The sequence below is a fragment of the Cyprinus carpio genome, chromosome B3 (assembly GCF_018340385.1).
Source record: "Cyprinus carpio isolate SPL01 chromosome B3, ASM1834038v1, whole genome shotgun sequence".
NCBI lineage: Eukaryota > Metazoa > Chordata > Actinopteri > Cypriniformes > Cyprinidae > Cyprinus > Cyprinus carpio.
The window spans coordinates 25,838,827-25,856,384 of record NC_056599.1 but is presented as its reverse complement, the minus strand read 5'-3'; the positions used below and the strand labels follow the sequence as shown (position 1 = coordinate 25,856,384).

At 35.7% G+C, this 17,558-nt stretch overlaps 1 protein-coding gene across 4 annotated transcripts; it reads left to right on the top strand.

Moving 5' to 3' along the window:
• Positions 1 to 325: 325 nt before the first annotated feature.
• LOC109054359 (mitochondrial Rho GTPase 1-A-like) lies at positions 326 to 16,966 on the top strand. Of its 4 annotated transcripts, XM_042720422.1 has the most exons (21): positions 326 to 715; positions 1,905 to 1,963; positions 2,071 to 2,152; positions 2,295 to 2,338; positions 2,428 to 2,481; positions 2,658 to 2,710; positions 4,558 to 4,666; positions 5,549 to 5,650; positions 5,755 to 5,853; positions 6,021 to 6,129; positions 6,313 to 6,433; positions 6,623 to 6,707; positions 7,056 to 7,201; positions 7,304 to 7,404; positions 7,498 to 7,628; positions 7,705 to 7,788; positions 7,877 to 7,999; positions 8,928 to 9,130; positions 10,634 to 10,756; positions 14,747 to 14,893; positions 15,937 to 16,966. In XM_042720422.1, the coding sequence occupies exons 1-21, from the start codon at positions 679 to 681 to the stop codon at positions 16,052 to 16,054; spliced, it is 2,130 nt and encodes a 709-aa protein (XP_042576356.1). In that variant the 5' UTR covers positions 326 to 678; the 3' UTR covers positions 16,055 to 16,966. The 4 variants fall into 4 exon arrangements, with proteins under 4 accessions (XP_042576356.1, XP_042576357.1, XP_042576358.1 ...); XM_042720423.1 differs by lacking the exon at positions 14,747 to 14,893 and having other exon boundaries at positions 327 to 715; XM_042720424.1 differs by lacking the exons at positions 14,747 to 14,893; positions 15,937 to 16,966 and adding an exon at positions 12,059 to 12,447 and having other exon boundaries at positions 327 to 715.
• Positions 16,967 to 17,558: the final 592 nt, after the last annotated feature.

The window sequence follows — 17,558 nt, the reverse complement described above, 5'->3', positions numbered from 1 at the left end:
AGGTTGATTATGTAAGCGTTTTAAAGATTTTCTTTAATTTCATTTTTGAAACTATTTAAAGAGGGTTTACTATTCTACTTACTTTTATGTAGGCCTATATGTTATTTACCCACTGTAATAATAATGTTTAACATCAATAACATCTTTTTCGAAAGACCATCTGCATAAGCCAAAACCTGAAACAAATTTAGTGACGGAATATCAGTATCAATATCAATATTTAGTCAGCTGTAAAGATCTGGCCAGAGGTCAAGCTTCACTCCGCCGACACGCGTGTCCTCTCCAGTCCTGCAGGAGGCGTATAACATTATAACCGCGAGCGGTAAACAGAAGACGTCAGCGCGAGGAGATCCGCGTTTGTCCGTAGCCGCGTTCCGTAGTTACCGGTTGTTGGAGGTCAGCCGTTACTGGCGTGAGCTTGAAATGTGAAGCGAGAAATGTCCTGAAGTGAATCCGAAGAAAGCAGCAATAGACGCGGAGTCGCTTTGTCTCACTGGCATGAACCAGCTGTGCGTGTTCAACTGGTGTGAGCCGAGGTTTTATTCAGACTGACAGACAGAAGTTGATCCGTCCGTTCTGCCCTACAGAGGCCTGCGCGATTACACACAGCAGCAGGATCCATGATCTACGAGAAAGCACCCGGTCGTTTCTTATTCTGATCACATCACCGCTGCCACGATGAGAAAGGACGTGAGGATATTACTTGTCGGTGAACGTAAGTGAATTGTTTCGGTTCAGTTGTGTAAGTGTCATCCGGCTGCTGATACTCATCATTAGATTTGCATCTCTCTAATAATAGGTCCGTATGCGCTGCTGTACACAATAACATCCGTCCATTCTGTATTTTAATGTTTTTACAAACATTCTTTATTCAGTGATATGAGATTAAATTAACAAGACAGAATGAAATATATTTCCCCAGAAATAACAGGTACTAAATTTTGTAACGTTACATGTTTTTAAATGTCCAATTTGACTACAGTCATTAAAAAAATGTATGTTAATTAATACACATGCCTGTGTGTTGTGTGCAAAATAACCGAAAGAATAGCATAACATACCAATCTCAAAAGCATCAAGCTTCAGACCCCTGTCTTTAGTCGTTTTTGATGCAGTGTGACATTCAGCATCTTACAGGTGTTAAGATTTAGATGGGAACATTCATAAGATAACATACTGATCGCTCATCGGTGCGTTGTTATATTTGGAAATAGAACCAGGGTTATTTTTATTAACTTAAACTAAACTCATACATTGTTACTTAAAATAAATGATAACTAAAATAAAAAAAAATTAAACTGTTTTTTGTTTTAGGTAGATGACATGGCAGCATGTCTCATTTTCATTTGATGTACTAAAATAACTAAAACTGGAATTAAAAATTATTTCGACACATTTTAAAAAGAAACAAAAATAATAATGACTAAAATGCAACAACATTACTAAAACTGCAATAGAAATTATGAAGACACAATTTTAAAAGAAACAAAAAAAATACTAAAACAAAACAAAAATCTTTGAAATTAAAATGAAAATATTAATAAAGCCTATAACAGCTTGCTTTGAAAATAACACTGTTTACATAATATTTATGTAAAAGTTAATCTTTTTTGTTTAAATATTTTTTTTAAAATATTAATGTTTATATTTATAAAAATATTTATTTAATAAATTCTGCATATATGTGAGAGATTTTTTTTTTTAAAGTAGTCTTTATATGAGGTGATATCATGAGGTCATAAATGCTGCATGGTTGATATTGAAATTAAACGGTTCAGCTGAAATGTGTGAGCTACCCCTTTATAAGGGCACTCAAATCTTGACAGGCATGTTTCTGTTAATCATTTGGTGCTATTAAGAGATCTAGAACACAGTGGTCAGTGTGCACTTCTTTTTCTTCACAGCCAAGGTGGGGAAGACCTCCCTGATCATGTCACTCGTCAGTGAGGAATTCCCTGATGAGGTACAGTCATTCACGGAAATGACTCTTCAAGTTCAAAGGGAACTTCAAGTCTATCTTGCATTGCATTAGTATTGTTTCTCATGCTTGTGTTGTGCATCTCATGAAAGGTTCCTCTCAGAGCTGAAGAGATCACTATTCCAGCGGATGTCACACCTGAGAGAGTGCCCACTCATATAGTGGACTATTCAGGTACTGATACATGTCCGTCACTGTATGATGAGACTCATATGGCCTGCATTGCTGTTCTTATGTCAATGCCGCCACAACCCTCTCCTAAGGTGGTTATTCCTTTAGTTTTTAATTCTCTTCTTCCATATTTTTGATCCCACAGAAGCAGAACAGTCAGATGAGCAGCTTTACCAAGAAATATCCAAGGTGGGGCTGGTTTTAGTCTCTCTGCTGATACAATTTAGTTTGATTTTATTGTTTTATTCACCTCCCTTGTGTTTTCTCTCTTGGCACAGGCCAATGTTATATGCATCGTATATTCAGTAAACAACAAGAAATCAATCGAAAAGGTAAGTCTTGTTTCCTTGTATGCCAAACACAGAAATGCACCAGCCTGTAGTTACCAATCCAAATTCATGTCTTGCTCTATATCTAAACTTCTGATAGTACTTTGTTTGTATAATGTAGCTTTAACTTGTGCAATGTGAATGGTTCTGCTGTGTCTCATCATACTGGCGTCCTGTAGGTGACGAGTCACTGGATTCCCCTCATCAATGAAAGAACAGATAAGGACAGCAGGTGTGTGGCGTCCTGCCAGGTTTTTAAACTTTCTGTTTTTGTTGTTTTTGAAACATGTATTCTATTAAATAAGGTTATGACACCAAAAGTTTAGATGCAAGTCAAATTTCACAGTTCTTGATTTCAATTTTGATGCTGCACCAAAAAATACTAGCCTAACACAATACTAGTGTGTGTGTGTATATATATAGTGCTGTCAAAGGATTAATCGCATCCAAAATAAGTTTTTGTAGTGTGTACTGTGCATATTTATTATGTATATATTTAAAGACACACACATACAGTGCATATTTTGAAAATATTTACATGTATATATTTATATTCATATAAATTATATCATATATAAATATGTAAAAGTAAAATATTTTTCTTAAATATATACATCCAAATATATACATGTGTTTGTATTTATAATATACATAATAAATATACACAGTACACACACATATATTATGTAAACAAACTTTTATTTTGGATGTGATTAATCACTGACAGCACTAATAAACTGACAGCACTAAACAGAAATAAAAAACAAAACTTACACAATTAACAAAAAGACATTTAAGGGTAATTGATGTTTGAAATTATATATATATCAAATTTCAAACATCAATTACCCTTAAATGTCTTTTTGTTAATTGTGTAAGTTTTGTTTTTTATTTCTGTTTGCCTTTAAAACATTCAGACATTATGGCCCTGGGCCATTGGGCTGTTCTTATTTTCGAGCTCTGATAATATAACTATGCAAATATTGTTTAAACATCTGCTAAAAATACATGTAAATAACTGTTTGACAAGTTGCTAGTGTCAGTACAACAAATATCATTAAACAGTAACGTTGGCTCCTTGTACTCACTACATAGTATATATAAACTTATTTTCATCTAATTTATTGCTTTTATGTATTATGTTCTTGCCATGAAGATAGCAGTTCTACTTTTTAAAAAAAAAAAAAAAAATATATATATATATATATATATATATATATATATATATATATATATGTATATATATATATATGTATATATATATATATGTATATATATATAATCTATGTATGTGTGTGTGTGTGTGTGTGTGTGTGCGCTATCTAGCTATCTAGCTGCGCGCACACATACATGCATACATACACATACTTTTAACAACACTAAATTATGCGTAATTACATGCAAGTAACCCTAAGACAACCCCTAATCCTAACCCTAACCAAATAGTAGGTATATGTAGTTAATTAATATTACATTACAATTTGCTTTTATCCAAAGCGACTTACAAATGAGGACAATGGAAACAATCAAAAACAACAAAAGAGCAATGATACACAAGTGCTATAACAAGTTTCAGTTAGCTTAACGCAGTACACGTAGCAAGGTTTTTTAAATCATATAATAAATAAAAAGAAAACTAAAAAAATAAGTAAAAAAAATAGAATAGGAAAAGAATCGAGCAAGCTAGTGTTAGTGTTAGCCTTTTTTTTTTTTTTTTTTTTACTTTTTATTACCCTGTTCCTAAATGTATAATTGCACTGTAACAAGGACACCTTAAAATAAAGTGTAACCAAATAATCTATAATCTATCTACTTATAATGTAATATTGTAATACTTGTGTCCTCACTTTGTCCCCCTTTTTTTTTGTTTTTTGGTAAAATGTTTTTTTTTTACCTGATTTAATATACAGAGGCATCTATAAGCAAGCCATTCTTAGGCTGATTTCCAGAGGAAAACTGATGACATTTCTCTCTTTCTCTTTTTTTTTTAATTTGACAATGTAACACAAAAATTTCACACGTGATTCAAGCATTGTGTCTGAAGCTATGAAATCTTTTAATCCTATTGTCTTGTCACAGAGTACCATTGATCCTGGTGGGGAATAAATCTGACCTGGTGGAGCACAGCAGCATGGAGACCATCCTGCCCATCATGAACCAGTTCTCTGAGATTGAGACCTGTGTGGAGGTGAGAGTCTGCACAGTCTGATCTAAATGTAGGTGACAACGTGCTGTATATGCCTCTCAGATCTCCAGTGGTGTGTGCAGAGGGGCAGGAGTGTCATGGAGGAGAGTGACGTGTCCATTGCTTGTTCCTGCTTTACTAGAGGCATTGGTTTCAGTCTAAAAGAAAAACAGAGCTCTCACACTGAGAGTCCAGTGAATGCAAATCAAATCAGTCCTTTATTCCTGTGCACATGAAGCTTAACTTGATTTGCATGACTCTATCATGCGCTTTTTGCACCACCAAGGAAACCACACTTTTTTTTTTTTTTGTCAGCCTGTCAGGTATCTTTTGCAGTGATGCTGCAAGGTGTCTGTCAGTATTTGATTGATCTCAGATCATTATTATTTTTTTTTTTTGTGGGGGGTGGGGGGGATATGTAAAAGAAAACAGTTAAAATCAATATGGGAGGATAATATGTATGAATAAAGTTAATTTAATAAAGTGAAATGCAAATGCAAGTATTTGACTTTGTATGTCAGTTATAAAACAATTATTTAAATGGCTTTGCAGTGTAAACATCATAAAGTATGTTATATTTTATTGTGATATATTAGGCATGTTCTTATAGCCCATGCGATTGAGTTTTATACAAAATATAATGTGGTTCCTTCTCTGTTCAGGATCCTAATCTGATAGCAAAATAATTCATATTTATTGTTTACAGTTTATTTCTGCTCAATTAATATTCATTAGTGTTCATTATATTAGATGTAGAGAAAAAAAAAGAACAAAAATAGAAATAAGAATGCTGTACTCAAAAAAAAATATATATATATTTTTGTATATATGAAAGACATAAACCATGATATACTTTACTGATATAATGACTTTTTTCATTCTTAGTGTTCAGCCAAAAACCTGAAAAATATCTCGGAGTTGTTCTACTACGCCCAGAAGGCTGTTCTGCACCCGACAGGACCGCTATACTCTCCAGAAGAGAAAGAGGTCAAATATTACTGCAGGACCTGTTAATATGATCACTCTATATTACAAAGAAGAACATCAAAATATTCAAATAAGTAATGTGTTTCTTTCTGTTTGTTCTCCAGATGAAGCCGCCTTGCATCAGAGCACTTACTCGCATTTTCAAACTATCAGATCTTGACAACGATGGCATTCTAAACGATTATGAGCTTAATTTCTTCCAGGTGAGAGCAGTTTTCTTCAGCAGTCTGTGCTCAAAGTGCTGTGGCATTTTTAAACTTCCTCAAATAAATGACAGGAGAGGTTGTTTACACACACACAGCTGCACATTAATGAGAGCGTCATGTTTTCTCAAGTAACTTTATTGATGATTGTTGGTATTGCATTGCAGAGAACTTGTTTTAACATACCCCTGGCACCTCAAGCCCTGGAGGACGTGAAGAATGTTGTGCGGAAAAATATGTCAGATGGAGTAAAAGACAATGGCCTCACACTGAAGGGTGAGCTGAGTAGACAAACAAATGTCACTGGCTTTTTATATCACAGTGATACTTGGCTTCCCATTGCCATCATTTTGTTTAATATATATATATAGTATAATGCATGTTTGTAAATTTCCCATGTTCCTTTATTTATCAGATTCTGTTGTGTCTGAGATGTGTTCTCTGTGTTTTTTTTTTTAGGTTTCCTGTTCCTTCATACACTTTTTATTCAGAGAGGAAGGCATGAGACCACATGGACTGTGCTCAGGAGGTTTGGTCATGATGATGACCTGGAGCTGACTCAGGACTACCTGTTTCCACTGTGAGTCCCACCCCAGATCCAGTACTTCAACTTCACATGAGTCATATCTCATCAAGTAGCTCATCTCTGCTTGGATCACATTTTTTGCAGATCTGTTGCGCTGGCCCGTTTTGCAAAGAAGCACACACATTCAAATTGTGGTTTTCTAATTAGTTCAGAAGAATTTCTAACATCTATTTGTTTTCCTAGGTTAAAAATACCTCCAGACTGCACCACAGAGCTGAACCACAACGCCTACCTCTTCCTCCAGAGCGTCTTTGACAAGCATGACAAAGTGAGCTCAGCCAAATACAAGTTTTCCAAATAGCTGCTTTTGATAAGGACTGTTATCTAGCTTCGGTCAGAGCATGAATGAAGACGATTGATTGACAGACTGACTGTACGCTGTCTGGCTCTTTGTTTAATTCCGTAATGCAAGGGGTGTGTTTTATGACACCCCCTTGTAGAAGGACATGCCATTCACAGGCATTTTTGAGTTTTTAAAAGTTGACTTAAGAAAAAAATAACTAGGCTTGATGCAAAAATGAAAGATACCCATGTAGGATAAATGTTAATGAACACAAGAACACCCTATTAACTGAATCTATACTTTTTTTTTTACCCCAAATTGTTTGTATATTAGGATCGAGACTGTGCCCTGTCTCCAGATGAGCTGAAGGATTTGTTCAAGGTTTTTCCCTACATGCCCTGGGGTCCCGATGTCAACAACACAGTCTGCACCAATGAGCAGGGCTGGATCACTTACCAAGGCTACCTTTCCCAGTGGACGTGAGTGCTGCCTTCATCCGACAGTACTTGAAAATGGAAATAAATGGAAATAATGGACTTCATCTGAATGAATGACTTGAACATGATTTATCTCCATTTCAGGCTAACAACATACCTCGATGTGCAGCGATGTTTAGAGTACTTGGGTTATCTTGGTTACTCCATTATCCAAGAACAGGAGTCCCAGGCAGCTGCTATCACCAGTAAGAGTGTTTTAGTATGCGTCTGGATTCATTCATTCATTCATTCATATATATGGCTGATTTGGAATTCCTTAATGTGTCGTTGCTGTGCAGTCACGAGGAACAAGCGCATCGACCTGCAGAAGAAACAGACTCAGCGCAGTGTTTTCCGCTGCAATGTCTTAGGAGCTCGAGGCAGCGGTAAAAGTGGCTTTCTACAGGCTTTCCTTGGCAGGAACCTTGCGGTGAGTACAGATGCCTCACAGGATCATGTAGTGGTTTGACTTGGACTTGATTTTGACTGTCTCCTTCATAATGCAGCGTCAGAAGAGGATAAGAGAAGACCACAAGTCTTACTATGCCATCAGCACCACTTATGTTTATGGACAAGAGAAATATCTGCTTGTAAGTCAAAGTTCTGTTGCTTCGTCCACTGATGTATATTCATCTTCATGTCTAGCCGTTGCTGATTGCTTTTCTCTCTCTTTCTCAGCTGCACGAGGTGCTGCCGGACTTCGAGTTCCTTTCTGAGGCTGATCTGGCTTGTGATGTTGTTTGCTTGGTGTATGACATCAGCAACCCACGTTCTTTTGAGTACTGCGCTAAAGTCTACAAGGTTAGCATATTTTTAAAATATATTTATTGGCAAGATTTAAGTCAGTTTGATACTAGCTTGGAACGCTGGTTATGTCCTGGTCATGCGATTATACGTTCTTTATTTAATGTCACTTTGGTAAGAAAAGTAATAATTCCGCTTTATTAAAATTGTCTTGCCTATATTAAAAAGTTTGAGAAATATTTTTGAAAAAAGTCTCTTCTACTCACCAAAGCTGCATTTCTTTGATCAAAAATACAGCAATATTGTGAAATAGTATTACAATTATAATAAATATTTTTAGTGTAATATATTTTTAAATGTAATTTATTCCTGTGACGGGAAAGCTGAATTTTTAGCAGCCTTTACTCGCATTTTCAGTGTCACATGATGATCCTACATTAATCAACTTGCTTATCTGTTGCTCAAGAAATATTAAACATAAAAACATTCTTATGAATGTTGAAAACAATATTTTTGTGGAAACTGTGATGTGCATTAATTTTTTTCATGATTTTTTTTGATGAATAGAACGTTCAAAAGAACAGCATTTTTTTTAACATTAAAACATCTCTACTGTCATTTTTGATCAATTTAATGCATCGTTGCTGAATAAAATATCTCCCCTCCACCAAAGAAATTCTTACTGACCCCAAACCTTTAAATGGATTTTGTGTGTAGTTTTCACAAAATGGCTTATATCATTCTAGTTTCTTATTGTGCAGTTAAGTGTTTTATTGTCCATTTAAAAAAAATAAATAAAAATAATAATAAAAATTCAATTGATTCTCCAGTAATAACCTTGATTCTCCAAGATTCTTTTGCTTGTTTTTCAATGTGTTGTGAATCAGTTAAAGCTCAGTGGGTGTGGTAGTCACTAATGGACAGCAAAAAAGTAAAAATAAGCTCAATAAAAATACAAAAATAACATCGTGATGTTCTTTGACAGAAACACTTCTTGGACAGCAAGACACCCTGTGTGATTATTGCTGCCAAGTCAGACCTGCATGAAGCCCGTCAGTACTACAGCCTGTCCCCGCTGGATTTCTGTCGGAAACACAAGCTTCACCCGCCGCAGATGTTCACCTGCAACACAGACGAAGCACCCAGCAAAGACATCTATACCAAACTCACCACTATGGCCATGTATCCGTGAGTATACACTACAGCCCCTCCTTCAACCAGCCCCATCTGATCCACTGTCTACTGCTTCTGTTAGATCGTGATTGGCTCCTCTGACTCTCCCTCTTTTGTTTGTCTATCAATTTATTGTCTCCTTTTGTGCTTCTAAAGCTGTTAGATATTATAGTAGCATCTAGCTGCAGTATCTTGAAAAGCTGATCTTTCATTCGGTATTAAGTATTATTTGTTCTATGGTCTTTTAATGTAGCGCATAATGATTTCAGGTTTCATTTGTGATGTAGTGGCAGGTGGTGATGCAAGCTATGCGCCAGTTCTTTCCTAAGGCTGTGTATGAGAACTTTAGTTTAAATATAGTAACTGATTTTGTCAGTAGGGTGTATGTGTAAAAGCGCTTGCTACTGGTCTGGACCACTTTATACAATTCAAAGTACTACTAAGCTTAATTTTTGGTAATCTATTTTTAGGAAAGAACTTTCATTTGAAATTTGTTGCTCTATTATTTTCTTAAATTTTAAGAAAAACTTTAATTTTTCCAAAACTTTAATTTACAGATCAATATTACAACAGCAGAAACAACAATAATTTTATAGTGCATCTGTAAAATTTCCATACTTATATTTATGGCTGTTTTAATCTCTTCTTTTCAAACATTAAAACCTCAAGCTCTTATTTTGGTGGCAAACTGCAGGGAGTCTTCATTTAGTCACCCTCAGGTTGTTCCAAACTTGTATGAAATTCCTTATTCTGCTGATCACAAATGAAGAGTTATTTGTCCCTTTGACTTCCACAGTATTTTTTTCTTACTGTTGAAGTCAGTGTGTACCAGCAACTGTTTGGTGAACTGTTCCTTTAAACTACTTATTGTTGATGGCAGTCAGTTTATAAGCGCTTCTCATTGGCAGTTTGGGAAGATGGTTGGTTCTTGAATGCATGTTATAAGGGACCAAAAAGCTCACAGCAAATGCAAAGATGGAGTTTAGGATGGACAGCATTTATTGCAAACTGAGCCGCCATGAGACTTTGAAAACACTGACCAGATCATGAGCTGGAAAGTGGTGTGCTTCAACACGCAGCACAAATATTTAATTAAATTACAGTCTTCGTGATTTGATAATCACACTGAAAAAAGTCACAAATTAGGTTTTATTTGGATTAATCATGCAGCCCCATTCAAGCTTTTTGCTCGAGTTTGTTTTGCTAGCTTCTAGGAATATTTACTTTTATGTGTTTTACTTGTGATGTTTCAAGGCTTCCAAGTGTACTTTCTTTTCCTGTTCTTTCTTTTTTCATAGCGTGTCTGTAGATAGCCAGTTTTTTCAAGAATCTCTTCTCACAGCAATAGAATAGTTGATTTTTTTTTTTTTTTTTTTTTTCTCCATATATTTCGTTTACTGAGCTTACCTCCCTGCACTCCTCCATCTCCAAGCCCAAGCAGAGAAGCAGCTTTGGGATCCAGCTCTCCTGGAACTGTCACATGATACTGACTCTTCCTGTCTGTGTGTGTTTCTGCAGCCATGCCAAGTTACGCTGCATGTGCAGCTGCAACAGGTGTACCTCTTGCATCTGTCACAACCTCCTGAACTCTGAGCTGGTGCGCTCGGTAAAGGCCAAACTCTACAGTGCTGTTCTGAACAGGTCTCTGAGTATAGTCCCCATTCACCCACTCCGCAGGGCGATCTCTCTAACCTCAGCTTCTTAACATGCCTTCTTGCTGTTGGCCTGACAGATTTACATTGCATATCCACAGAGAGATGTTGAGAAATGTTCTGGCTTTGTTAAAATGATCACTTCTGTGTTATTTTAAAGTTCAAATTTATCATGACTTTCAAAAAGTCCGAGATATCTCCAAGTAGACTGGCCAGATGCTCCCATTGACTCATTTCATCCACACAAAGGCCAAACATGTGGCATTCTAGCAGCTCTTGTTGATTTGCATTGTGTTTGAATCCAGCATTTGCCATTTAAGTCTCAGTAATGCAAATGAGGCATGGTAGCGCACTTTTGATTGTGCTTCAAGCATCTTAGCAATTGTTTCTCAACCCAGTGTGCAAAGCTGACTAAATCCTGCTTGCGTGCTTGAGCTTTACTTTGAAACAAATTATTTGAATCACATTTTTCACATGGCTGTTATTGAACACCTGAATTCCTCTGCCAATGCTGATAGACACTAAACAAGCATTTGCAAAACAAGGACTCTTATGAATGATTCTTTTGAATAATTGAGTCAAGACTGTAACTTATTCACTGAGTCAGTTGAGTGGTTCTTCCCTTAACTATAATCTCTATTTCAAATGTTTTTGTCATTTTGTGTTTAGACATATTTTCATTCCGACTCATGCAGCATTGCTTAGAAGAATTGTTTTATACCTTCAAATGGATATGTTTGTTCTCAAACATGCCATAAAAATTAAAACCATTTAAAAAAGGAATCTTTTGGATCCTGGACAGAATAAGACAGATTTGCGTTTGTCCTCATGATGTTTAACCCATCTTTCTAGTGAGTAGAGGTGGATATGCAAGCAGTAAATCTGCACTAATTCACTCATCCTTGCTCCAGGGACAAATGTGGACCCTTCCTTTTTGGTTGCATTTCTTCCTGAGTTGTTTTTAGATAGTGAGCAGTTAATCTCTTAGATTTCAAAGATCTTCTAATCTTTCTTACTGCTTCTAAAATGTAACACCAGAAGAATGCACGGGTGTGAGTTAAACAATTTCCCTATGCTTATTTACATGGAAAAGAATAAGTGACCATTAATGTTATTGCAGAACTTTTTTATACATCATATTTTCTTTAAAGCATGTGCCTGTCTTACACCCTTTTGGTTTTTCATTTCATTCTTATGGTGCAAAAAATTTTGTTAAACCTTTTTATATATATATATAGAATTTAAATCTGTTGAATTTAATCTTGTGAATTTTTGTTCTGTCCCTTCATAGGTGTTCCTTTTCAATTGTTTGGCTTGCCCTTTTCGTCTTTGCTTTGCATCTCTTTACATCATGTTAGCAATCTCCCCGTCTGTCCCTATCCTCTCTAACCCTCATCAGTTTCTCAGCATTAGTTAAGCAAGCTTCCTCAGGACTAACTGTTCATATGCAGTGATGTGACATCTAAACGTCCTAGTTTGTGTTGGATTGTGTCTGTATTTGGATGACTAACATGTCTAACCTGTTGCTGCTAATATAGTGTTACATCTAAAACACAAGCTTCCCTTGCCATTATTGTTTGGTGCCTTGATGGATAGTATTTCATGTACTGTTCTTGACTGTCATTTAGCCAGTCTGCTGTTTAAGAAGTGTATCGTCTTAATTTACAGGTGGCTAAAAAACATAGCACAAAAAATATAAATTGTGTGTGTGTGTATATATATATATATATACATATATATATATATATATATATATATATATATATATATATATATATATATATATATATATATATATTATATATATATATGTATGTTATATGTGTATATGTATGTATTATATGTATGTATGTATACATATATATATAGTATAATATGTATATATAATATATATATATATATATATGTATATATGTGATATATATATATATATATATATATATATATATATATACTATATATACACACACACACATACACACACACACACACCACATATACACAACACACACATATACACACACACACATTTGAAATCATATATATATACATACACACACACAACACACACACACACACACACACACATATATATATAGATATATATATATAATATATTACACACACATGCCGTGAAAATGTTTTGGTGCCCCCTTCCTGTTTTTTATATATTTTTTTTATATTTTTTTTTTTTTTTTTTTTTTTTTGCATAATTTGTAACACTTAAATTCAGATGAAAGTAAATGCAAAATGCAGTTTTTAAGTGATGATTTCATTTATTAAGGGAAAAAAGCTTTCCAATCCTACCTGGCCCTACGTGAAAAATTAATTGCCCCCTCCTGTTAAATCATGAAAGAACTGTGATTAACCACGTTATTTTAGAAAGATGAGTTAAATTTCACTAGCCACATCAAGGCCTGATTACTGCCAGACCTGTTGAATCAAAAAATCACTTAAATAGAACCTGTCTGACAAAGTCAAGGATACTTAAAGAGCAACACATCATGCTGCGATCTAAAGAAATTCAAGAACAGATGAGAAACAAAATAGTTGACATGTATCAGTCTGGAAAGGGTTTTTATGCCATTTCTGAGGCTTTGGGACTCCAGCGAACCACGGTCAAAGCCATTATCCACAAATGGAGAAAACTTGGAACAGTGGTGAACCTTCTCAGGAGTGACCGGCCTAACAAAATTACTCCAAGAGCACAACAACAAATCATCCAGGAGGTCATAAAAGAACCCAGAGCAACATCTGAAGAACTACAGGCCTCACTTGCCTCAGTTAAGGTCAGTGTTCATGATTCAACAATAAGAAAGAGACTGGGCAAAAACGGCATCCATGGGAGAGTTCCAAGGCAAAAGCCAATGCTGACCAAAAAGAACACAAAGGCTCGTCTCACATTTGCCAAAAATATCTTGATTATCCCCAAGACTTTTGGGCAAATATACTGTGGACTGATGTGACAAAAGTTGAACTTTTTGGAAGGTGTGTGTCCTGTTACATCTGGCATAAAAGCAACACAGCATTTCATAAACAGAACATCATACCAACGGTCAAACATGGTGGTGGTAGTGTGTTGGTCTGGGGCTGTTTTGCAGCGTCAGGACCTGGACATCTTGCTATAATTGATGGAACCATGGATTTTGCACTAATCCTGAAGGAGATGTCCAGCCATCAGTCTGTGACCTCAAGCTCAAGCGCACTTGGGTTATGCAGCAGGACAATGATCCCAAACACAGCAGCAAGTCCACCTCTGAATGGCTCAAGAAAAACTAAATGAAGGTTTTGGAGTGGCCAACTCAAAGTCCGGACTTAAATCTGATTGAGATGCTGTGGCATGACCTTAAACAGTCCATTCATGTTCCAATGTAGCTCAATTAAAAGATTTCTGCAAAGAGTGGGCTAAAATTTCTCCATTGACATTAAACACAAATTCCCAATTGCAGTTGTTGCTTCAAAGGGTGGCACAACCAGTTATTAGAATTTAAAATAATTTAGAATGACTTTTTCACATAGTGGACAGCTTTTTTCCCTTAATAAATTAAATAATTATTTCAAAACTGCATTTTGTATTTACTCGGGTTATCTTTGTGTAATATTAAAATTTGTTTGATGATCTGAATCATTCAAGTGTGACACATGCAAAAAAAACAAACAAAAAAACTGCAAAAACTTTTTCACACCACTGTGTGTGTATGTATGTATATATATATGTGTGTGTATGTATATGTAATGTAAAACTTTATAACAAATTATTGCCTTATATATATCTTAGTCCACTAAATAAACCATTAAAATGTATGATGAAAAAATCAGTTAGGGTTTTTTTTTCAGTGACAAAGCTGCTATTTCACATTAATAAGCGGGTGTGTAAGAGTGTGTGTTTACAGCATGTGGTGAGCAGTGGGGTACAGTGGGGTGGTCCTGTTGGGTGTGCGGTTGTTGAACTGCCATGCTGTATGCATGTGTGCATAAGGTTGAGGCCTTTTATACAAGATGTGGGCACGTTTCTATTGGCTGACGAGGAGTCCAGCCTCACCCATCAGGTTCATGCAGTCAGCTTTGTAGAGGACTCGGTCTACATGGAGTCGTCTGTCGACCCGTTTGTGCCCGTGTGTAACAGGTAAAGGCCCCGCTCACTGGAGTACAAGGTGCCACAATTTAAATGGCATTTTAAGTTGAAAGGATTCTTAGTAGGGGGTTAAATGAAATTCTTCTTTACTTTTATTTTATTTTTCTTACCACATCCTTAAGGTATCTGCAGATGTCATTGACTGATCTGATTTGTGAAGATTACTCAGTGTATACTTATTTGTTGCGTTATGAATGTCACCTTTGGTGCTATAATGAGCGCTTTTTTTCAGATACATATTTTCATGGGTTTCGCACACACACAAAACACTGAGCTGATAAACCTTTCAAGTTTTGTGTCTCAGTCTTGAGTTTGGATGTGCAGCGTTGAGCTTTTTGAAGCGAGTTAAACCTTCTGGATTTGTGTTGGGTGGGTTTCATCTCAGCAGAGACCTCTCGTTTCTGTTTGGTTTCTCACTTTGACCATGTTTTTATATTCATAGTGTGCCTTTAAACATGTTCAGCCCCTGAAACATCAGCTGGCTCTCTCATGCTTTCCTCTGCTTTCCCATGCTACCTCTTTCCCCATTTCAACAGCTTATCTGTCTGTGATCTACATGAATTTTACTAAGTATTAACACTATTATATTATATATATATATATATACAATAATGTTGCATAATCTACATGAAGTATATATATAGACTTTTTTAGTTAAATTTATATTATATATATATATATATACAATAATGTTGCATAATCTACATGAAGCCTATTTACGTACCTTTTGAAGGACTTTTTTAGTTAAATGCCTTCTGCCTGTGAAACAAAAATTACTCAATATTACATATTTTTTTGGGTTTTGAAAGGAGTGAAACATACTTTAGTTTTTACATAATGCATCTTTGATATCTGCACATTTTTAATGTATCATTATTGGTAATTACATCATTAATTTTTAACAATTGTAATTTTTTTGTTTTTGTGTTATTGAAATGGGGAAAAAAGTTTGTCATCTCCCAAACCTTATGGGTGCACTTATGTTTTATTAACACACATACATTTTTTTCTCTTCATTTTGCTCTTTTTTTCAGACACATGACCCAAGCTGACCTGAAAAACTCTACGTTTTGGCTGAGGGCGAGCGTCGGTGCCACCGTGTTTGCAGTTCTTGGCTTCGCCATGTACAAAGCTCTCCTGAAGCAGCGGTGATCAGTGCATCCGGCATGTTACTGCACCCCCGGCCCTCTGAGAAACTACAAAACCCATAATCCCTCATTCCATCCTAGTTTCATTTAGGAGAGAAGATTCCTAGTAATAGTTAGCTACATTTTGTATAGTTAAAATTGCCTTTCCCGAACCAAGTGTTATAGGAACTCGCCTCATCAGCTGTGTGGTGCAACAGGACATCTACAGTAACGGCGGGAGCTGTCTGCTCTTCCGACATGAGGTTTTTATTTATGCACACTGATGTTTTCCTCAGGTCAGTATTAATTGGTGTGACCGATACTGAAGAGACAGCAGAGCGTGAGGGTTTACTGATAGGTAACTGAACACTATGTTTATATGTGTATATATCTTACTGGATACTCTAAGATTGTCTCTAGTTAGTGAACAAACCATATTTGAACTGTATCACATAGAGATACACTGGTGCTTGTGGGAGAAGCACTGGAACAAAGCCATTACTCACATGTAAAAGTCATTTTACTCTTGGCACATCTCAGCTACTGTATGTTAATTTATTAGCCTTATTTCTGTCTTTTTTTGGCATTGCTTGAAGCAGTTATTGAGCTATGGATTCTTTTATGCAATATTTGTTTTTTATTTTGATAATTTATGTTTGTTTTTCTTTTCTACCCATGGCCTTTATAAGGATTATGCACAGGAAAAAAAAACCTTTTTATGTTCAGTAATGAGATGGTGTGAATTGGTTAATTCCAAACTAGACTAATAAGGACCTGACTGTATGAATTCCTCCTAACTAACAATCATGTAGAGACAACGTCATGTTTGTTCTAATGTTTCAGTTCTTATGCATATGTAACTTTTCAATGCAGTTTAACCATAGGATTGTTGCACATGTGGGTTTTCAAACATTTACAATAAATAATGGTGTGAATACGTCTGTCTCGTGTTTGCTTCTGAGACACCTACTTGAATTTTACTTCATTGGGATTTGTGTTTTTTTTTTTTTTTTTTTTTTTTGGTCCATCTTTTGCAGTCTTTGTAATAATGGGAAATCAGTTGAGTACAAATTGAGAACTGCAAAGCAAATTAACAAGAACCTCCCCCGTATTTTGCCATTTGACTGAGCACAGCGTCTCTTTATTATACAAAGATCAGAAGTGAGGATGTGACCGTTTCAGGGGGAAGTCATGATGTTGATTTATGTTTATGGTGAAGTGTGAACACTTTCAGCATACAAAGAGCCATGAGCATGTCCACTGGAGGAGTAGTGCCAGCTCCGCTCTGCCAGGGCTTTCTGAAGAAACGGAAAGACAAAATGGTATGATTATAATGAACATATTGCTAGCATTTCATATCTGTTATTTGCAGGAACTGTGTAACTAAAAAGAGCTATAGCTAAATACTTAGTTATTTTAAAGGCCTGTTGCAGAATGCTTTATATTCTCTCTTTATATTTATTGCAGATTTATGCGATTAGTACATAATGTTTACACCTATAAGGGAATCTCTTTGCTCAGTGGTTGAA